Source organism: Oncorhynchus nerka, unplaced genomic scaffold, assembly GCF_034236695.1.
Source record: "Oncorhynchus nerka isolate Pitt River unplaced genomic scaffold, Oner_Uvic_2.0 unplaced_scaffold_1262, whole genome shotgun sequence".
In the NCBI taxonomy this organism is placed as follows: Eukaryota; Metazoa; Chordata; class Actinopteri; order Salmoniformes; family Salmonidae; genus Oncorhynchus; species Oncorhynchus nerka.
In genome coordinates, this window is record NW_027040081.1 from 68,338 (window position 1) to 90,738 (window position 22,401).

Genomic DNA, 22,401 nt, shown 5'->3' on the forward strand with positions numbered 1-22,401 from the left:
TACTTTATTAAAGACCAAGTTTATTTGCCAAATGCTTAAATAGCAGGGACATAACACCCTCCGCTATAGAAAACATCAAAAATGTGTCAAATGATCAGCAGTACAAATCTGTAAAGCCGTTCTCATTTAGTCATTTATACAAAGAAACCAACATGGGGAGAGATAATAACTAAAACAGACAAACACAATCAAAAACGTTTCCCCTGCAAGCAATGGACTCACACCTCAGATGGAGCAAGACTTGGCCAAATAAATCAAACTACAAATCAAAGTAATTCCACACAATACAAAAAAAGCAATATTTACAAATACCATACAAACAGTATGTTGTATCCCCATTGGCAACACCATCCCACAAATCCCTTTCCCGAATCCAGTATCCCACCCTCCATAACATTTCCCACATTCCCTTCACCAAATCATATATAGCCCACCATGCTGGTGTTAATCAACAATTATGAGATTTAGAAATGGACCAACTCAGTCCCATTTAAAACTGGAGCCATTGTTAACCCATTGTACTGCCCTGGAAACAAGCTAAACTTATGACATAACCAGTCCAGTGGGTCGTCTAACGCATCTGTCCTTGTGCTGGTAACCAACAGGACCACACATGACTCAGCTTCAATCATTTTGAGAAAAGGGCATTAACAAAAATCTTCATCAAGGTATTTGTGTGGTAATGGGATGAGAAGTGCCTCCTACACCACACAGGCACATACATCCTTCACAGATTGCAGTCGGGTTCTGTACCCTTCTCCCCTAAGTGCAAACTCGTTCACTGCCCCTCAAGGATTTAAAAGCATGCGACTGGTTTAAGAAACATTTTTAGGAACACAGTCTAGCCCATTCTCTCACCAAGCAAATGTTTTTTAATCCTTGGGGAGTGGAGAAGTACACACACGGAGAAGAGTAGATAATCGAAGCCACAGTCAAACACAGGATGCAGACAGCACACACCAATGCAGTCGCTGTCACACAAACACATGAAGGGGCTGAACAGTTGACCACAGGTAGTATGGGACAGGCTTACATGAAGGGGCTGAACAGTTGACCACAGGTAGTATGGGACAGGCTTACATGAAGGGGCTGAACAGTTGACCACAGGTAGTATGGAACAGGCTTACATGAAGTGCAAAGATTTTTTGGGATACTTCGACTAAAAGAATATCTGGGTTGGGGTCAATTTGATTTAATTTAAAATAACTAAATGGATCCATTTCAATCTATCCCTGATTTCAAATGGAACTGACCACAGCCCTCGACATTATTAAAACAAATTCATTAAATCAGCTTTAGATCAAATAGAAGTGTAAAACAGTGGTTCAAGGAAGAAATCAAAACCAATATTAAATTGTACAACATAGTCTGTTGTCTGCAGTCCGGGCAAAAATAACTACTCTGTAAGAGTGGCAAGCAAAAACTCTTAATCGATAAACGATATATTCCTTTAATACCACTAAGAAACATTCATCATTTATTCTGTTCAACAGGCCAGTGGATGAACAAATCTAAACTGAAAAATCAACATGAGAACCAACATGAGTCAAACAGAATTGTCTTGGACTTGCTCCACAAAGACCCTTGAAATTGTCCCCCAAAAAAGCTTGGACGCATTTCTATGTAGCATAAATAAATAGACTGTCAGTCACCTTTGAACTTGAACACCTGTCAAAGACAGGCAAAAGCCATTTTTCTAAATGCATCCAAATCTAACTAAAACTGTGGATGAATACATCTCCTCTAAATTTCCAGCAACAACAAGAGACATTCATAATGGCTTAATTTTTCCTGAAGATACCACCTCGTTAAGAACCTAATAATTAAAACATACACATTGAGAGCAGGAAGAAAGTTGAGAGGCGCTGAAGAACAAAAGACTAAAGGAAACATTCTCAAGAGTGCAATTATTTGGTCCCCTGCACCCACCACCCCAAAATAATCCCACAGTCAAATAGGTTCTTTGGCTCTCGGAGGCCTGTTCACAACTCCCCCCTTCACAACCGTGGCCTCTAGCATCTGACAGACACTGACAAAACAGGATGGGGCCAAAATCAACAGTCACCCCCAAAAAAGCTAATAGAAACCTATTAGCCACAGAATATAGAAAGGAAGCCAAATGTCCCCACCTGAACCCAGCGTTGTGTGGGCTGGGCAGGGGAGCAGGTCAAGGCAGGGTTGGAGGAATAACAGATGAAGGGCATGATGTGGTGGTGTTAGGGTCTTCACCCTCCTTGTACAGAACACCAATGAAGAAACACAGAAGAGAGAAAGCGAGTGAGAAATGGACATGGTGTGGCAGGGGCTCCCTCTGGTGGTGGGTTGTGAGGAGAGCAGGGCCGGCACAGTGGCAGCGCTCCACGAACTCTTGGCTCAGCGCTGCTCAGTCTCTCTTGGGTCACCATGGACCAGTTTCAGTCTGAATCAGAGTCCGATGTCTCCACTGAGCTCGAGTCACTGCTGCTACTCCCCTCCGACTTGTTCTCTTTATCCTCCGCCTCCTCATCGTCATCATCGTCGTCTTCCTCATTCTGCAAGAGTAGGTGTCACACAACAAGAACATTAGCTTCAAGTCATGTCAGTCAAGGGCACCATTATAATTTCCAACAGCATTGATGAATTTCACACAAGCCTGAAAACTAACATCATCGTCATCATCATCATCTTCCTCCTCACTGTCCTCTGCACTGGAAGAATCGTTATCTGATGAGGCAGCCTCCTTCTCTTCCTCCTCGTCATCATCATCATCCTCTGTGTCCTGGGGGAAGATTGATTGTCAGAGATGAATGATGTTTGACTTAGAGCAGAGTAGTAAAAGTAGAGTGGTAATGATAAACTGAACAGAGCTGGGACTTACCGACTTCTTGATTACCTTTGCCTTAACTTTGGCTGCAGTGCCTCCTGGTTTCACTGGGGTTTTTCTTTTCTGAGGAAGACAATAGGAGATTAAGATTAACACTCAGTTTGTTTACATGTTAATTTGCCAGCAACAACAGGGAGAGTTTGTGGTAACACTCACTCTAAGGCATAATAGAATAGCACGGACGACTTACTTGTGAGTTGTACTCCTTGTACACATTTCTTTCTTGTGAGGACAAACTCTGAAAGCAGGGACATTTTAATTTGTCAGGTCATTACAGGCACACAATTGCTAGGATGTTCAATGCACTTAGTGTCTGCAACAAATCAAAGATGGCATACCGCCAGCCACCGCTCCAGCTCTACTTTGTACAGCTTCTGTTTCTCCTCAGCGATCTTTTTGTAGCGGTCCTTCTCCTTCTGGGGCTGCCTCTGCCAGCGGCCCCCGATCTCCCCCATGCGCTCCTTCATTGGGAGGTGGTTCAGCTCTCCGTTGGACAGCATCTCCTGAGAGAACTTCTGGTAGCCATTCCTGAAAGGTACGTTTACAAATCCTAGATCAATATAGTTATCAAAAACAGACAGAAGCACTCCATCAGAAATACACTCACGAAGGGGGTTTCTTGGGTTCACCGTCAAATTTCATCTTCTTCCCTGAGGCAATGATGGTTGCAGGAGAGCGCATCTCACTCAGCTCCCTCTGTCAGCAAAAAGAGTGCCAGTAAGTCTCAATGGACACTTAAATGTCTGGGGCCTCTGCCTTTGACACATTGGATTCCACTTACCTCGTATCGTTTCTGGTCCTCAGCTGCCTTCTTGATCCACATGATCTTCTCCTTCTTCTCCATGGTGTTCCAAGTGGCTTCCATGGCTTTCTGTGCTTTTGGCCGGTCGTTCTGTAAAGCACAGGAGGAATGAGGTAGATAGTCAGGACAAGGGGAGAAGCAGTTAACATGCTTTAAAAGGCAGTCCTGATCCAAGGCCATAGTTGTGTCACCCACCTTGAACCTGGCCAGGTAGTCTCCTATGACGCTCTGCTGCCAGATGTCCTGTGCAGTCTTGGGGGTGTCTGGCAGCCGGCTGCGCTCCTCTTGTCCCTTCTTCACAGACTCTGCCTTCAGGACAGTCTCAAGGCGCCTGTACTTCTCCTACAGGGGGAAGACAACGTCAGTTATTTAGCTAACAATCACAGGTAGAGGCTGAAACCAGAAATCCCCTTTCAGCGACACAAGCCGATGCCATATAATTGATGCGGTCATGCATTGTACTGCATTTTATTCTATACCATAGATATTTATATACTGCATCTTACTGCTCAGAACCCTCCCTCAGCTGCACTATGGTAGTGTGTATTAAACTGGGGTGTGTACCTTCTTCTTATCTGAGAGCTCGTTCCACATGCGTGCCAGCAGCCTGGTGAGCTCACTGTCAGACAGGTCTGGTCGCTCTTGCTGCAGCTTGGGACGTTTCTCTTCAGAGAAGATGAACATGGCCGAGATGGGCCTTTTGGGCTTCTCTGGGCTAGGCTGCAATTTAAGCGATGGGAGCTTTTTTCAATTCAATACAACTTTATTGCAACAGGAAAAGTGAAGCACACACCCCTTGATCCAATTGAATTTGTAAAACAATAAAAAATGTTCATCCTTGCCATGCTTGTAAGCAGAAAGTAGGGCTGTGACAATACCAGTGAAATAGTGCATACTACAGTCAATATCTATTTTGTCTGAGATTGATAAAATGACAGTCATCTCCATTTCATACTTCCTTATGATTGTTATTGTGAAATATGTGGAGCTGATGAGGTGAGTGATACTGATGCATTGTGGGACTTACCTTTGCTCTGCTCTTCTTTTTGCTGCCCCCGCTGCCCTTCTTAAAGCCAATCATCTTCTGCTCCCCCAGCACACGCTGCTGCTCCTCCTCTGATATACTCTGCAGACAGACACTGAGTAAATAACATACATACTGCCTCTGCTCTCATTCACTAGATACAGTTGAAGTTGGATGTTTACATACACCTTAGCCAAATACATTTTAAATCAGTTTTTCACAATTCCTGACATTTAATCCCAGTAAAAATTCCCTGTTTTAGGTCAGTTAGGATCAACACTTTTTTTTTTAAATGTCAGAATAATAGTAGAGAGAATGATTTATTTCAGCTTTAATTTCTTTCATCACATTCCCAGTGGGTCAGAAGTTTACATACACTCAATTAGTATTTGGTAGCATTGCCTTTAAATTATTTAACTTGGGTCAAACGTTTTGGGTAGTCTTCCATAAGCTTCCCACAATAAGTTGGGCGAATTTTGGCCCATGCCTCCTGACAGAGCTGGTGTAACGGAGTCAGGTTTGTAGGCCTCCTTGCTCGCACACGACATTTTAGTTCTACACACAAACTGTCTATAGGATTGAAGTCAGGGCTTTGTGATGGCCACTCCAATACCTCGACTTTGTTGTCCTTAAGCCATTTTGCCACAACTTTGGAAGTATGCTTGGTATCATTGTTGATTTGGAAGACCCATTTGCGACCAAGCTTTCACTTCCTGACTGATGTCTTTGAGATGTTGCTTCAATATATCCACATAATTTTCCATCCTCATGATTCCATCTATTTTGTGGAGTGCACCAGTCCCTCCTGCAGCAAAGCACCCCCACAACATCATGCTGCCACCCTCGTGCTTCACGGTTGGGATGGTGTTCTTTGGCTTGCAAGCCTCACCTGTTTCTTACAAACATAACGATGGTCATTGTGGCCAAACAGTTGTATTTTTGTTTCATCAGACCAGAGGACATTTCTCCAAAATGTACGATCGTGGTCCCCATGTGCAGTTGCAAACCGTAGTCTGGCTTTGTTATGGCAGACTTGGAGCAGTGGCTTCTTCCTTGCTGTGCGGCCTTTCAGGTTATGTCGATATAGGACTCGTTTTACTCTGGATATAGATACATTTATACCGTTTCCTCCAGCATCTTCACAAGGTCCTTTGCTGTTGTTCTGGAATTGATTAGCATTTTCGCACCAAAGTACGTTCATCTCTAGGAGACAGAATGCATCTCCTTCCTGAGTGATTTGATGCGTGGTCCCATGGTGTTTATACTTGCATACTATTGTTTGTACAGATGAATGTGGTACCTTCAGGTATTTGGAAATTGCTCCCAAGGATGAACCAGACTTGTGGTGGTCTACACATTTTTTCTGAGGTCTAGGCTGATTTCTTTTGATATTCCCATGGTGTCAAGCAAAGAGGCACTGAGTTTGAAGGTAGGCCTTGACATACAGCCACAGGTACACCTCCAATTGCCACAAATGATGTCAATAAGCCTATCAGAAGCTTCTAAAGCCATGACATCATTTTCTGGAATTTTCCATGCTGTTCAAAAGGCACAGTCAACTTAGTATATGAACATTTCTGAACCACTGGAATTGTGATAGTGAATGTATAAGTGAAATAATTTGTCTGTAAACAATTATTGGAAAAATTACTTGTGTCATATAAGTTCAAAGATGAAAAAGCCTGGAAGGAGGAGAGATGACTAGAAACGATTCAGTTGACCATTTTATGTGTGGATTAATTGTCAGAGTAGAGGACAAATTAGCTAGCAAGTGCAAGCTAGCTAAATGGGACAAATTAGCTAGCAAGTGCAAGCTAGCTAAATTGCCATACATGTTTAATGCTTTTCGACTTGTCCTAAAATTAATGTAATTGGTTCAGAGTTTGTTTTGATGTTTTAACCTGCGTTTCGTGATCACGTTTGGTGTGGGGGGACAAAATAAATGTATGCACGATGGCACACGCGAGCAGCCGGTTTGGGTTCTGTGTCAGTGTATGTAAACTTCCAACTGTATACAGACACACACATACATGTAGAAAAACAAACTTACACAAAGAAACCGGTTCATCTCGACTTCGTATTCTTTCTTTCTCTGAAAAACAGAATTGTTAAAATTTGAGCACTTAGGACTTCCGACAGTATGTCCAAAAAGTCAACATAACAGTTCACCTGCTAGTGAAGTACAGACCTGCTCGCAGCGTTTCTGGTAGCCGTCCTTCTCGTTCTGTTTCAACAGCTTCCACTGCTGGCTGCACATGACCATGCGCTCTGTACTGGGCACGTCCTTCATACTGGACATCAACTCAGCACAGAACATGGAGTAACCATTCCTATAAAACACACAACACGGTCACAACCCTCGTCACCATGTCCAGTTAACAATTTGATCACCCAGTGGTAAGATTAAAAGTGTGCTGGTGTGGATTAGTACTCACGGGGGTGGTTTGTCTGGCCTGCCATCAGATTTGTCCTTCAGATGTCTCTCAGCCTTGGTGAGGGTGGACTTGACGATGTCCTCGTTGCTCATGTTGAGCTCTGGGTGAGTCTCAATGAAGCCCTTCATCACCTCCTGTGGAAAACAAACAGGGTCACGGGTTAAAAATCAATTAACCCTCTTGGAAATAGTCAGGCAGTAATTTGGCCATCTTCAGAGTCTTGTGCCTCATATTTGAGGATGCTCTCACCTCATATGCTTTGTGCATCTCCAGGGACTTGGCAATCCACTTGAGTCTCTTTTTGTCTGACAGCTGTGTCCACTGCTTCCCAAGACTGTCTTTAATGTCTTTGGTGGTCGCCTAGTAACAGATATTATAGATTCTAGAACATATATGTTGCTTCAGATGGACATAGTTCAACTTTAGCACGTTAGCATTGAGTGAGAACATTGTGTTTTTGTAGGTGCTAACAAACGGTCCTGAAAAGCGTAACTCACGTCTGCGTGTGTTTTGAGGAAGGCCTTCTTCTCGTGACTGTACCATAGCTGCTGAGGCGTCCTGGGTTTCTCTGGCACATTAGAACCTTTCTTTGCCATGCTCTCCACCAGGTCGGGATGGTCCTCCCTATAGTCACACAGAAACCCAAAGACTACTGTGAGAGAGAGAGAGACAGCTACATGTGAGCTCTCACATGTTTCAACATGTTTTTTTTATTTTTTACAAAAGAATAGACTTGGAGTTAGATAAACTTTTTCGGCAGGGACATATGCAGGATGCTACCCTCCACAGCATGGTCTTCGAACCTAAAACCTAATTTTGACCAAAATTAACCGGAGAGATTACTGCTACCAAGGTTTCCTTTTTCCAAGCTATACGGAGGGTGCTCTAGCAAACAAACAGTAGAGACCTGAGGATACCGTCCAACCTGGAACTAAGTGAGTAGTGTTTGGTCTGATGCTATTTTGAAAGCCAAGAAGGGAAAAAAGAAAACAATTATATTTTACTTTATGGGGACTGAATGCTGAGTTAAAGCTGCCAGGCTTGCAAGGACAGACAAAATACAACTTTAATTAGCACTGAGGTGTAAAGTAAAGGGTGTTGAGGCCTTTGGGCCCAACAAGTGGCAGGAATCTTTGAAGCGCCCTTTGAAGCCCCCTCCTGCTGTTCAAAGACCATTCACTGGCATTTTCTACAAGAAATCTGTCTCCAGAAATAGAAGCTTCTCCCAAGTGGGTGTGACCCCCCCCCCCCCCCGTTGCCTGCTGCAATGCGGGTTAAATTCCACCTGGCGATCTGTTCACCGTCTGCCCTGGCCTATCTCCCCCTGTCTGGTACAGGTACCCCCACCACACTCCCCTCTCTCCTGAGATTTCGCTCGCCTCCAGCACACACGCACTGTTGAGGAGAGTGACTCTGAACTTACAATGGCTTGTTTTTTTTCTTGTGCATTTTTCTATTTGCCTCATGACTCCTGCATGCTTTGTTGACTACAAACTTTCTTTACCAAACCGTGGGACAGACTGTTTGTTCTCGGGACTCTGACTATTGGTTACACTGACTTTTGACCTTCCGTCCTATTCTAACCACCTCTCGCCGGCTTTGCATTCATGCTACCTGATGAAATTGCTGTACAATAGGATCTTGTTGCCATCTGATGCACATTCAGATGTCATAAATCAGCACTGCAGAGCTCTCCCTGTCCTCTGCCGTGCCTTGACTGTATTACTGTTGATGACATCTGGAAATCTGCATTTACACCCGAGCCCATCTACGGTTGCTAGCCCCAATTCTGACTTGTGCTCTGCTTCACTGATTCTGCTCTCGTAAAAGCCTGGGTTTTCAGCACGTTAACACTAGAAGCTTATTACCTAAAATTGATCAATTGAAAGTGTGGATTCACAGCTCCAGATGTGTTGGTCATTACTGAGACGTGGTTAAGGAAGAGTGTTTTGAATACTGATGTTAACCTTTCTGCTTATAACCTTTTTTGGCAAGACAGATCTTCCAAAGGTGGGAGAGTGGCAATCTTTACCAAGGATCACCTTCAGTGCTTGGTTGTCTCCACCAAGTCTGTCTCCGAACAATTTGATTTGCTGGTTTTAAGCATTAAAACTTTCAAATAGCTTTTTGTTGACTGTTGCTGGGTGCTATCGTCCTCCCATCAGCACCGGCCTGTACCCTAACTGCCCCAAGACATGCTTAAACCACCCGACCATGTCCTAAAGCAATGGGACTCCCTAAATCTTTCTCAGATTATTACCAATCCCACAAGGTATGACTCCAAACACCTAGAAAAGGTTACTCTCCTCAATGTTATCCTCACAAATAATCCTGATAGGTATAAGGCTGGTGTTTTCTGTAATGACCTTAATGAACAATGTTTTACAGCCTGTGTTCGGAATGGCTGGTCAGTGAAACGACCTGTCCTGATGTGTCATAGACTCTTGCTAAAAAACTTTAAATGAGCAAGTCTTCCTTCATGAACTGGCCTCTAAAATGGTATATAATCAGCTTGATCCCCCTGTCGAAGATGCTTGGACCTTCTTTTTTTGATATTTTCAGTGGTATTGTTAACAAACATACACACAAAGAAAATGAGAATTAAAAACAGGTTTAGCCTCTGGTCCAACCATGATCTTGCAGTTAATCCACCTCAAGAATTGCATTAGGCGAAAGGCTCGGCACACGCATACTCAGGCTGACAGGCTCTCGTTCAGACAAATGAGAAATAAGTGCACTCAGGCTATCCGGAAGGCCAAAGTTAAAGTAACTAAGGAGCAGTTCTCTCTCTATGGGTCTAACCCCAAGAAGCTCTGGACATGGAGAATAAACCCTCCTCCTCACAGCTGCCCATGTCCCTTAATGTTGTTGATGTGGTTGTTACGGACATGTCTTCTTCAATATTCCCAGGTAAGAAGTTTTAGGTTGTAGTTATTATAGGAATTATAGGACTATATCCCTCTATACCATTTGTATTTCATATACCTTTGACTATTGGATGTTCTTATAGGCACTTTATTGCCAGCCTAATCTCGGGAGTTGATAGGCTTGAAGTCATAAACAGCGCAATGCTTGAAGCACAGTGAAGAGCTGCTGGCAAATGCAGGAAAGTGCAGTTTGAATGAAAGCTCACAAGCCTGCTGCTTCCTACCACCACTCAGTCAGACTGCTCTATCAAATCATAAACTTAATTATAATAACACACAGAAATACAAGCCGTAGGTCATTAATATGGTAAAATCTGGAAACTATAATTTGAAAACAAAATGTTTATTTTTTCAGTGAAATACAGAACTGTTCCATATTTTATCTAACGGATGGCATCCCTAAGTCTAAATATTGCTGTTACATTGCACAACCTTCAATGTTATGTCATAATTATGTACAATTCTGGCAAATTAATTACGGTCTTTGTTAGGAAGAAATGGTCTTCACACAGTTCGCAACGAGCCAGGTGGCCCAAACTGTTGCATATACCCTGACTCTGCTTGCACAGAACGCAAGAGAAGTGACACAATTTCCCTAGTTAAAAGAAATTCATGTTAGCAGGCAATATTAACTAAATATGCAAGTTTAAAAACAGTGCTTCTTTCGCGAATTAGCTTGTTAACTTCATTGAGATTGGGGGGCAACATTTTCACTTTTGGATGAAAAGCATGCCCAGAGTAAACTGCCTGCTACTCAGTCCCAGATGCTAATATATGCATATTATTAGTAGTATTGGATAGAAAACACTCGGAAGTTTCTAAAACCGTTTGAATGATGTCTGTGAGTATAACAGAACTCGTATGGCAGGCGAAAACCTGAGAAAAAATCCAACCAGGAAGCGGGAAATCTGAGGTTTGTAGTTTTTCAACTCAGCCCCTATTGAAGATAGTGGGATGTTGGTAATCTTGCACTTCCTAAGGCTTCCACTAGATGTCAACAGTCTTCAGAACGTTGTTTCAGGCTTCTACTGTGAAGGGGGGCTGAATGAGAGGGTATTGAGTCAAGAGTCTGCCAGCAGCCACGAGCTCGTGAAGCGTGGTCATGTGAAAGTTACCTCGCGTTCCATTGCTTTTCTACAGACAAAGGAATTCTCCAGTTGGGACTTTATGTTAAAAACATCCTAAAGATTGATTATATACTTTGTTTGACCAGTAACATAACAGTTTTGGACTTTTCGTCCGACCTTTCCGCTGGACTTGCACGCGCGTTTGGATTTGTTTACCAAACGCCCTAACAAAAGGAGGTATATGGACATAAATGATTAAGTTTATTGAACAAATCAAACATTTATTGTGTAACTGGTATTCCTGGGAGGGCATTCTGATGAAGATCATCAAAGGTAAATGAATATTTATAATGCTATTTCTGACTAATGTTGACTACACAACATGGAGGATATTTCTTTGGCTGGTTTGGGCTCTGAGCGCCGTGCTCAGATTATTGCATGGTATGCTTTTTCTGTTAATTTTTAAAAATCTGACACAGTGGTTACATTAAGGAGAAGTTTATCTAAAGTTCCATGTATAATAGTTGTATCTATTATCAATGTTTATGATGAGTATTTCTGTGAATTGATGTGGCTCTCTGCAAAATCACTGCATGTTTTGGAGCTACTGAACATAACACGCCAATGTAAAATTAGATTTTTGGATACAAATATGCACTTTATCAAACAAAACATACATGTATTGTGTAACATGAAGTCCTATGAATGTCATCTGATGAAGACCATCAAAGGTTAGTGATTAATGTTATCTGTATTTCTGCTTTTTGTGACTCCTCTCTTTGGCTGGAAAAATGGCTGTGTTTTTCTGTGACTTGGTGGTGACCTAACAATCGTTTGTGGAGTTTTCGCTGTAAAGCCTTTTTGAAATCAGACACTGTGGCTGGATTAACAAGAATTGTATCTCTAAAATGGTGCCTAATATTTGTATATTTGAAAATGTTGATTTATGAGATTTCTGTTTGAATTTGGCGCCCTGCAATTTCACTGGCTGTTGGCGAGTGGTTCCGCTAGCGGAACTAGCGGAACCCTGTTCCCAGACCGGTTAAATCACCCGTTTGGCGAAGTAGGCTGTGATTCAATGATAACCCTGATTCAGATGACCATCTAGATTACAGAGACATAATTTATAGATCAGCGGGTAAGGGTGCTCTTGAGCGGATATATGTTTTTTATCATTCGGCCATCAGATTTGCCACCAATGCTACTTACTAGGCAAGTAAGTTGTGAACAAATTCTTATTTACAATGACGGCCTAGGAACAGTGGGTTAACTACCTTGTTCAGGGGCAGAACAACAGATTTTTACCTTGTCAGCTCGGGGAATCGATCTAGCAACCTTTCGGTTACTGGCCCGGCGCTCTAACGACTAGGCTCACTTTCCATCTATTTGTATAGCAGACCCTCATGCCAAATTGAGTCTAAGGCTTTTTTTGAAATCAACAAAGTATGAGAAGACTTTGCCTTTGTTTTGGTTTGTTTGTCAATTAGGATTTTCCCAAGGTTTCGGTTGACGCATATCCCACGGCAGTAATTGGGGTGAAATTTGTCTCTACTTTTGTGGATTGGGGTGATCAGTAGAACACATCACTGCACTCTATACTCCTCTGTAAACTGGTCATCTCTGTATACCCATTGCAAGACCCACTGGTTGATGCTTATTTATTAAACCCTCTTAAGCCTCACTCCCCCCTATATGAGATACCTACTGCAGCCCTTATCCTCCACATACAACACCCATTCTGCCAGTCACATTCTGTTAAAGGTCCCCAAAGCACACACATCCTTGGATTGCTTCTCTTCTCAGTTCGCTGCAACCAGCGACTGGAACGAGCTGCAACAAACACTTAAACTGGACAGTTTATTCTCAATCTCTTCATTCAAAGACTCAATCATGGACACTCTTACTGACAGTTGTGGCTGCTTTGTGTGATGTATTATTGTCCCTACCTCCTTGACCTTTGTGATGTTGTCTGTGCCCAATAATGTTTGTACCATGTTGTTATTATGTTATGTTGCTACCATGCTATTTTGTCATGTGTTTCTGCCTTGCTACGTTGTGGTCTTAGGTCTCTCTTTATGTAGTGTTGTTTTGTCTCTTTTCGTAATGTGTGTTTTGTCCTATATTTATATTTTATTTTAATTCCCAGCAGGAGGCTTTTGCCTTTTGGTAGGCCGTCGTTGTAAATAAGAATTTGTTCTTGACTGACTTGCCTAGTTAAATAAAGGTTAAAAATAAAAATACTCATCAAGCAAATGAAAACACATTCAACACAATGGAGAAATCCCCCCTTCAAATATAGATTTACTCCAGATGCAGATAACCTAAATTTGAACCTTACCTGAACTTTGACATGCTGTGCCCAAACGTTTCTTTGTCTTTCTGGAAGTCTTCTAGATATTTTTTCTGTTGTTAAAAAAACAAGTCAGTCGACCATGAGCAACGTCAGCAAATTACTCAGTTCAAATAAATTGTATCTACCAGGGAGAACATATTTACCCCCCATCCCAAACGTCACTATATCCCTCCCTTTAATTGCATCTCTTCCTTTCCTTCCCACTCTCTCCCTGCTTCTGACCTTCTTTTTGTCAGGCAGCCCTCTGTACTTCATGGAAAGGATCTTGGTGAGGTCTAGGTTGCTCATCTCAGGGTGCAGCTTGGCATACTTGGCCCTCTTCTCAATGAAGAAGCGGAAATATGGTGTCAGGGGCTTTTTAGGGAAATCTGGATGCTTCTGTTCAGTGAAAAATAAAACAAAAGAACATTTGAAAGAACAATACCAAATATGAGTAAAATTACACACAAAAAAAGACAGTCAAATCAGTCATCAAATGACTGAATTTGCTAAGAAAATAATGTGTCACCTGTGAAAGTATCAACTGATAGTGTCTATCATAAAAAGAGGATATGCAATTCACCTTCAGCTTCTTGCCCTTATACGGGTTCTTGATGAAGTCTTGGGCATCAAAAATCAGCTCTGTTAATGTGCGAAATTTACGGATCTGAACCAAAGACACAGAACAACAACATAAAACACATTGCAGAGGCAAGATGCAGTATGTATATATTGAACTGACAAGAGTTGGAAATCCACTTTTATTCTCAAATATAAATACCCCAGTCCACAGTATAACATGAAAGAGACATGGCGTACCACTTTGGAGACCTCGTTCCACTTCTGTTTGCACATCTCTCCTGTGAATGAGTTGAAGGCCACCTTCTCCCAATCCAGATGGGACTCCGACGTCTTGTACTTGGCCAGGTCCTTCTGGGGAAGATTGACTTTCATGGCCTCTAGCAGATTCAGAAGGTCGTCCTGCGTCCACACTATAGCCACACAAGGACACACACATCAGCTTGCCTGTCCTGCAACCATTATCCTGGCTGAAGTGAAAACAAATCATAAATCTCTCCATTTTGCACAATAATCTGAAGGGGATGGAAGGAAGAAGCTCCATGTTGTGACTATATCTCACCTTGATGGACTACTATGATCTCACGTTGATTGACTATGATCTCACCTTGGTCTTTAGTGGACGCGTCCATTTCTCCATTCATCTGTACTTTCTTTAACCTGCACATAAACAAAACAGATCCTAATAAAACACTATCCCTTTATTTTAATTGCTGTGAATAATATATAATTTACTCTCACTACTGTGGCAGCAAAAAAATATCTACACAGTATACATAATAGCCAAGTTACCAAAGCATACACCTAATGCATGCAAATGTGAGAAAGTAACAGAAAACTACTTTGGCCAATGCTATGCCTTGTGATATTAGGAAATATGGGAAAAAAATAATGCTTGGAGATTAAACACATTTGAAATGGCATAGGCTAGAGGTTAAAAATGTATATCATTGTACTAGTATATCGACTTGCATATTAAAATAAGTGTGTAAAATGTGATACTGAAAACAAGATTTATTGGACAGAGATTATTCGACTTGCTTTTAATCATTCCAAACAAGCTATTAGGTAAGAAATTCCAGCCTCTTAAAATCCTATAAATTAAAATCAACCTCGACATGATGGTTATTAATGTTTATTACACCGCCCCTAAACGTTTACGCTACACGGTGAGACAGACTATAGCTTGTGACGGTTTCACATCTCAAATAACTCCGCAGAAGGCTACGACTGGTAATGTTCTTTATGTCGATTTGGAAAATAGGCTAGCTTATTCTACATTAAAGTAGCAACTTATTTTGCTTTCTGTCGACCATGTCTTCTCTCGGTCGGTAATGGAGGATTTTCCCGGAGTGGTGGTGGGGAGGTTCCACAGAAGGAGGAAGCGAACGTTTAGAGGCAGCTGTAAGCAACCAGCTGACTATGGACGGGAGATCTGCTTTCGGTCTCCAACGAAGGGGAATGGTGGCCAGGGAACATTACTGCCAAATGAACCACTCGACAAAGCCACACTACCAACATTGAGCTGGAATTGAAACCTGCCTCCGCCTTAAATCTCTATCGGCCGACTCTTGTGAGGGGCCAAAGAGGGATACATATTACGCTTTATAATAAATTAAATTGTTGGGCATAGTCCTCAGAGACCCGTTTCTATGCTTTAATCGTTTTAGTATCGAAGCGGGCAACCATAATCAAACCGAAAAAAGCAGGACATTCTTGCGCGAGGCGTAACCGATTTCGGATATGTGATGTCGACTCTGCAGTCAGCACCCCGCCTGCTGTTTACCCGTTCTTGGTGATATAGTACGCACGAAAGGGGGATACAATTATCGCTGGTCTAATGATGCGCTTAAAACAGTGGTTGGACATAGTTAGCTAGTGTCCCAATTAATCAGTGCAGTTTATGGGAAATTTTAAAGTAATATCCTGGTATGTATAGATGGTTTGGGGGGTCCACAAACTCCAACCGAGCCAACGACCGCGCTAGCTAGCTGCAACCGCACTACGCTGGTTCAATGCAATGGTTAGCTAGCTCGCTAGCTATATTATGTTAGCAACCATCAGATTTACATTAATTTACAGCAATATGTTAGCCAACACGGTGGCCACCTGTGAAAATAATCAAATGACAATAAACTATACATTTGAAGGTTTAAAAATGTGTAGTAGTTAGCTACTGTAAATTTAAAATATGAAAACCACCAGCAGACCAGTCAACTTTTATGCTAGCTAGCTAAAGCTTGGCTAACTTCAGGGGATTCACCATGGAAAATGATTTACGTTTTTATTTTGTATATACATTTACATCAATATTGCAGGTACCATTAACTAGATACATGTATTTGTAATTGGTCGTCCAAAATATTACGTATCGGCTAACGTTACTAGTTTTGCATAAACCATAGGAAAAAATCCAGTTCCAAACGACTGCGACCCGAACACTGACCTCGTCTCCATGAAAGAGAATCATGTTTAGAAAATCATTCATCTCAGACAGACAAATTCACTGTTGTGTTTCTTGAAAAACAACGATTTAAATGAACAAACTCACCGTGAAACGGTTCTATCCACCCTGAATTTTCTTTCAGCTGTTGTTGAACACGGGGTAAACCAGGTTTTGTAGCCGTGTGGCGAGGATGAGTCTTGAAGACTGAGGCACACGAATGAAGAAAAAGGGAAATAAATGGTAACAATCTTCGCTAATCTTCAGAATTGAAATGAGGATACATAACTACAATCTACCACCATTCACAAGGTTTCAATCCGCGGTTACATTGTATCAAATTGACACCACACATAATGAAATATTTGTACATCCGAGATTGCAAATGGTTCACTGGCGCGAGGTTGATCCCAGAGCCGCCATGCTACAGGCAAAGCGCGAGTCAGTTAGGATACCGACCGTGACAAGCTCAGATGGCGCACTACATGCTTAGCAAGAAATGGGGTTTAAAGTAAGCCTAGGTGTGCAACTAACCTGCCCCGCACCAGGATCATAGGCAACTATAACAGTACCAAAGACTGGTTTTCGCAGGTTGGCAATGATGGTTGTCAAGCGAGATAGAGGGCGAGCCCACACGGTGAGATATTAAACTGAGATCCATGATGGCTAACCAGAGAGGCGGCTGGTTCTGTCAACAACCGCATGGAGGTCTCGGCGCGGAAATAGTACATTCTTAGCAGAAAATAAGATACATTGGTGAATTAAATTCCAAATTGACGGTGGTCCATAATCACTGCAAATGTTATCAATTTACACCATAATATTTAGACCCTATAGTTCGCATTTCTTACCCGTGGTAAAGGAGAGGAGATTCGGGTATGGCGACCTCGGAATGGTCTACCCTACAGCAGTCAGTGTTTTGCTAACAAGGCATTCAAGATGAGGTGTTCTTTTAAAATTACTCAAGGGAGAAAATAAACCGTATTGAGCGTAAATTGTTTGTGGAAATAATTTTGTTTATATAGCTTTTGAGCAGTCGAATTGACGGAGGTGGCTGTGAGCCTTACCTGTCTCAGCGTGAGTCGAGCTCGTTGTGGAACAAGGGTTGGGTTGAATGTTAGCCAGCACTGCGCCGCCGGTCCAGGGCACAGGCGCTCCAGTCCCCGCAGAGATGGGAACTTCCCCCCGCCTCCATCTCACTTGCTTTCTCCTTCCACTCAACGCGCAGCTCTCTCGATCCGACCATTTCTCTTAGCAAAGACATCCGCATTTTCGATCTCTCCCCGGCTGCCGAACGCATCACCCACAGCCATACTATTTTTCCACATTTAGCACTCCGACCCGCCATTGCCAGCCGAGGACAATGAGCGAGTGCAAATCTTTTAGACCACCGATACTTTAGTAAAAGTTATTTGTCCCAGACAGCTGCCTATATCTAAGTGGAACTTTAGTCAGCTGTTGTTGCAAAGTCATTTCACAAATTATAGGATAATAACTAACATTTTAATAACAATCTGCAGTGTTAAGGCCTATTGAACATTTTGAGAGAAAAAAAGTGTCATAAACATATATTCATGCCAGCGCTAACTCTGTTGACAGATTGCGAAAACGATACTGGAATGGTATTCCATGGATAGGCCTATACTTTTAGTGGTGCTCCTATTTGCAAAGTCGAGTAGCCTATTTGACGGTTTCATTTTCTCACTCATGTAATTTCTTCCAACTCCACCTTGTCAGTTTGGGGGCGTAATCCAGCCATCCAATCCAGACAGCCAGATCCAATGAAAACAAATGACTTTCCAATGAGCGCACAGCGTCGTTAAACCTCGTTGGAGTGGTGCTCCTGTGGATCAGCACTGTCAGCCCTCCTACCATTGATGAATGAAGTGATGGAATGTCTCAAATTAAGAAATTAAAGGGTTTAAAATGTCTTTAATTGGTTGGGTGAAAATCAAAACAGCAGTTGTACAGTGATTCAAACACACATCAACATACAATAAACCAAATATACAGCTGTCCTTTTACACCTGTCCCTGATCAATGAAAAAATAGTGCAATAGGCCTATAGTCAGATCTCATTGCTGTGATTCATTTGTCATATTTACACATTTCTCTCCCACATCATCATTATATTGTTACAATTCATTCAGTGATTAATCAATAATTTTCCTGTATGTATCCCTCTCACCTTTGCAATCCCAAAAGCATTACATCCTGAAGTAAATATGTATTTAGGTATAAGAACTGAATGAGTGACACCACTGGACACCCAAAAATAGAACTAAGATGATCTGAACTCCATACTCACACGTTAGCTTGCAACTAAACAAAACAGCAAGAACACAAGGTAATCTATATAAGACTTTCATTCAATAAGCTCACAATGAAGCATAAAACCAAACTGTAACAAAGGAGAGTAATGTAACTAGGGTATAAAATAGGCTACAGAACCAAGGCTAAAATAACAGTCCCATAGAAAAGCATTTTCGTGTGACTTATAATATTGCATTTATCTATTTATCTGCCTAATACTGATGGGATTATATTTTTGGCATTATTTGTTATTTGGAGATACATTTTAATTGTCATATTAATAGTGTAGAATATTAGGCTACCTACCATTAAAAAGGTTTGAATGCTTACCCGAGACCTTCATTTTAGCTTGGCACACAAACATACCCAATTGCAATGAGGTTTCAGGACAGTTGGCTAAAAATACATTTTCCTAAAGAATATTTTTGATGGCACATACTAATAAATGTGTTAGACACCAGTCCCTATTAAAGCATTGTTTGAGTTCACTGGATCCTCGCAGCGAGTTGAGAAGTGAAAGGTCGTGTCCAGGTGTTCATGGCAACGGGGACTCGTACATATCCTCTCCTGGCTCCTCTTCGAACTTCACCTTGCCGTCAGAGGCATCCAGCTACAAAATGTCACACAGTCTCATTAGAGAAACACACACAGTTTAGTTGAGTCGCACTGATTTAGGAGAGGCAGAATTTATTCTAAACCTCCTGAAATGATTTGAAAGATAGCATTTCCAATAGAAATGAAACTGAACCCAATATGTAGAAAAAGAATAGCGACACTGACATTCTATTGATCAACAGCTGAATGGGCTGAATGTTCTCTGCAGATTCCATCAGTTCCATATTGTTCTCATGTGTATGTGATTTAGCTAACTCTTCTGACCACTCATCGGCATGACAACATAAGGTACTGACCTGGGACCAGGCTCCTACCCAAAACATATGCACGTGTTGTGATTGTAGTTAACCACATTAAGACATTTGTGTGCCACTTACACATTTCATTTCCTTGTCAGTGAAGAGTGTTCCAGTGATGGCCATGCGCAGGGGGATGGTGAGGATGAGGACAAAGGGCAGAGCCAGGGAGAAGGCACTCATCTTCACCATCCAGAGAGCTCCCAAACACGCCATCTGGATCAGAGTGAACAAGTGCATCTTCATAGTAGTTACCTGCATTAAGGAGATGAGAGAAGGAGGGTTAAGACAGGGGCAACACATTGGATATATACTTATGTTTACCAGGGGCATAACTTTCACTGGGGACGGGTACATTCTGAAATAGCATTTTAGGACCATGCGGATGCGTCCGAGTGGTCGGGTAGGCTGTTTGGAGTGTTTATCCGATTGTATAAAAATTAAATACAAAATTACGTCTCCCCCACTTCTAAAACCAAGTTGCACTCCTGATATTTACTATGGTGTAAAACTTGTAAGTGCAAATGAAATGTATGATTTTTCAGATAATTATGTTGTGATTGCCACAGTGTGTTATTGTGTAGGAATTGTCTGGTATGTTTCATAAATTAAATAATGATATAAATGATGAAACAGAAAGGAGGAGAATTTGGGGGTGAAGAGAGGCAGCATACCCTTTGTGCGTAGGCGTCAGCAGGATAGTATTTCCTGGGTACAATAAGCAGAAGCATTCGGTCCCACATCTGGATCCCACTGAGTGAGGTTATACCCATGTAGAGGAATATTCCAAACAGAGCCGTCATGGGAATCATCTTCAGGATAGGCTCCAAGAGAATAGACACACCTGGGAATAACAGGAACAACAAACATTTCTCAGACATTTTTAGGAGCTCAACACTGACTGAGCTGACCTTTTCTTTAGACACCCAGTGTTCTGTCTGTTCATCGGGATCAACTGCATCAGCTAAATCTCAGTAGCCTATATGGTAGCACTTACCGACCATGGCGGCCACAAGCATGCCGCTGATCCTTTGCTCCAGCACCTTCTCGATCTCAGGCTTGGGTCCCTTGCTCATGACAGTGAGGGCGTTGGCATGGGTGACAGAACGCACGGTGGCGGCACTCAGCCAGGGCACCCCAAACAGGGAGGCGATGCCGCCCATGGTGACCAGGATGAGCAGGTCCAGATGGAAACCAGAGCCTTTTACCATCTTCCTCTCTGGTTTGCTCACAATCAGCCTAGAAAGGTCAGAGGTCAAACAATGAGAGGAGGCTTGGCAGTTGTGGAGGGACTATGGACATGAAGACGATTTTACTAACGTAGTGATCTGGGACTCGAGGAAGATGAGGATGAAGACCAGCAGGGCTGGCACGCAACACGCCCCCATCATCCAGGCGGGGAAAGGCTTCTTCTCTCCCAAGGGGTTGATGAACCAGCCTCTGGCATTGGGGTTGGACACCATTAGACCCTTGGGCACCACAAGTTTCTGCCAGGGGACACACAAAATACATATGCTGTATTTAATCTATTACTAGATATCCTTTTTACATGAAACAGTTTAAGGAGTAATATGTTATACACCGAGATCACCTTTTAGTCAAGGCAACACAAACCTATAAATCACTAACCTGAGTGTAGGCATCCTCAATGGTGATATCCACAGCGATCATGAAGAAAATGGCGATGGGAACACCAAAATCTCCAATCATCCGACGAATCTGGTGATAGGGAAAACATATGTAGTGAAGGCTATCACACACAGAACACAGAGGGGGCTCTCCTGCGCTAAAAGACCCTATCCTGATTCATCTCTCTTCAATACTGTCCAGCAGTCGCTTTGCTCACAGACATACAGTAGTCATCACTGTTGAAAACAGCTGTAGCTCTTACCGGTCCAGGGAGGAAGTGGCCATTTTTGAACTGACGGAGGAAGTATGCAATGAAGAAACACCCGAACATAAGACACATGGAAAGCAGGGCGGTGTTGGGGTAGGCCCTCTCATGTATGACCTCGTGCACTGTCTTGTTGCCATCATCATGATACTCTATGCTCTCCTTGACCACCGGGTGGAAAGGGTTGTCCAGGCTGTCGTTCAAGTGCTCATAGTTCAGAACCAGAGGGTGAGCTTTGAAGATCTGAATAACGAGAAGAAAAGTAGGTATGTAGATGAATTAGCAGCGGTGGACAGGAGGGGTGTGAAGGAAAGGAGAAAGACAGGTTTTATTTTTGTATTTACAGTTGAGGTATAAAAAAGTGCTTAGGATGGTGGATGGATGTAAATGTTGGAATGGATGTGAGGAGATGAGGTGGAGTGATGTGTGGTACCTTGCCGAGCTTGCTGAAGGTCTCGTAGATGAAGATGAGGGAGATGAGGATGGAGAAGATCTCCTGCGTGAAGCGGGAGATGAATTTGACCAGGAAGCTGCCCTCCACAGCCACGATAACCACCACGATGATCACCAGCCACAGGCCTACCCAGATACGGCCCACAATGTACTCAATCTCCTGGGACTTGCAGAACTAGACAATGGGATTTATAAAAATAAGTTGTTCATGTTAATGATGTACTTGCATTGTAACTTTGAAATGCATAGTTATCATAATAGCCAAAGCAAATCATGTCTAATATGATTGACATCCTGAGGACATGAAGCAGTGATGGCTCAGCATACTGTCATCAGGGGTCAGAGCTAGGGCTCACTG

General features: G+C 42.4%; 2 protein-coding genes and 1 long non-coding RNA gene across 10 annotated transcripts in view; 1 reads left to right on the forward strand and 2 right to left on the reverse strand.

The window, feature by feature from the left end:
• Positions 1-18,150, reverse strand: ubtf (upstream binding transcription factor). 8 transcript variants are annotated; one of them, XM_029636723.2, is made up of 22 exons: positions 17,324-17,493; positions 16,581-16,679; positions 14,592-14,689; positions 14,270-14,442; positions 14,034-14,117; positions 13,694-13,849; positions 13,457-13,521; positions 7,622-7,748; positions 7,374-7,484; positions 7,125-7,258; positions 6,878-7,019; positions 6,740-6,781; positions 4,693-4,791; positions 4,230-4,385; positions 3,861-4,007; positions 3,645-3,755; positions 3,471-3,559; positions 3,202-3,391; positions 3,054-3,101; positions 2,858-2,926; positions 2,645-2,758; positions 1-2,531 (listed from the first exon to the last, which is right to left on the reverse strand). In XM_029636723.2, the coding sequence occupies exons 3-22, from the start codon at positions 14,671-14,673 to the stop codon at positions 2,415-2,417; spliced, it is 2,256 nt and encodes a 751-aa protein (XP_029492583.1). In that variant the 5' UTR covers positions 14,674-14,689; positions 16,581-16,679; positions 17,324-17,493; the 3' UTR covers positions 1-2,414. The 8 variants fall into 8 exon arrangements, with proteins under 8 accessions (XP_029492583.1, XP_064871893.1, XP_029492580.1 ...); XM_065015821.1 differs by lacking the exon at positions 17,324-17,493 and adding an exon at positions 17,007-17,097 and having other exon boundaries at positions 2,873-2,926; positions 14,637-14,689; XM_029636720.2 differs by lacking the exon at positions 17,324-17,493 and adding an exon at positions 17,007-17,097 and having other exon boundaries at positions 2,873-2,926.
• Positions 16,631-19,174, forward strand: LOC135569015 (uncharacterized). Its single transcript, XR_010462804.1, has 2 exons — positions 16,631-16,715; positions 18,210-19,174. It is a non-coding gene; the product is annotated as an uncharacterized LOC135569015 (long non-coding RNA).
• slc4a1a (solute carrier family 4 member 1a (Diego blood group)) overlaps positions 18,385-22,401 on the reverse strand; it is an 11,476-nt gene continuing 7,459 nt past the window's right edge. The window contains exons 13-20 of the mRNA XM_029636717.2: positions 22,024-22,218; positions 21,588-21,833; positions 21,326-21,415; positions 21,017-21,183; positions 20,694-20,935; positions 20,371-20,540; positions 19,778-19,951; positions 18,385-19,395 (exon numbers count right to left, since the gene is read on the reverse strand). Of these exons, the coding sequence (XP_029492577.2) occupies positions 19,321-19,395; positions 19,778-19,951; positions 20,371-20,540; positions 20,694-20,935; positions 21,017-21,183; positions 21,326-21,415; positions 21,588-21,833; positions 22,024-22,218 (1,359 nt within the window). The 3' untranslated portion in view covers positions 18,385-19,320. The remainder of the gene's footprint in view (positions 19,396-19,777; positions 19,952-20,370; positions 20,541-20,693; positions 20,936-21,016; positions 21,184-21,325; positions 21,416-21,587; positions 21,834-22,023; positions 22,219-22,401) is intronic.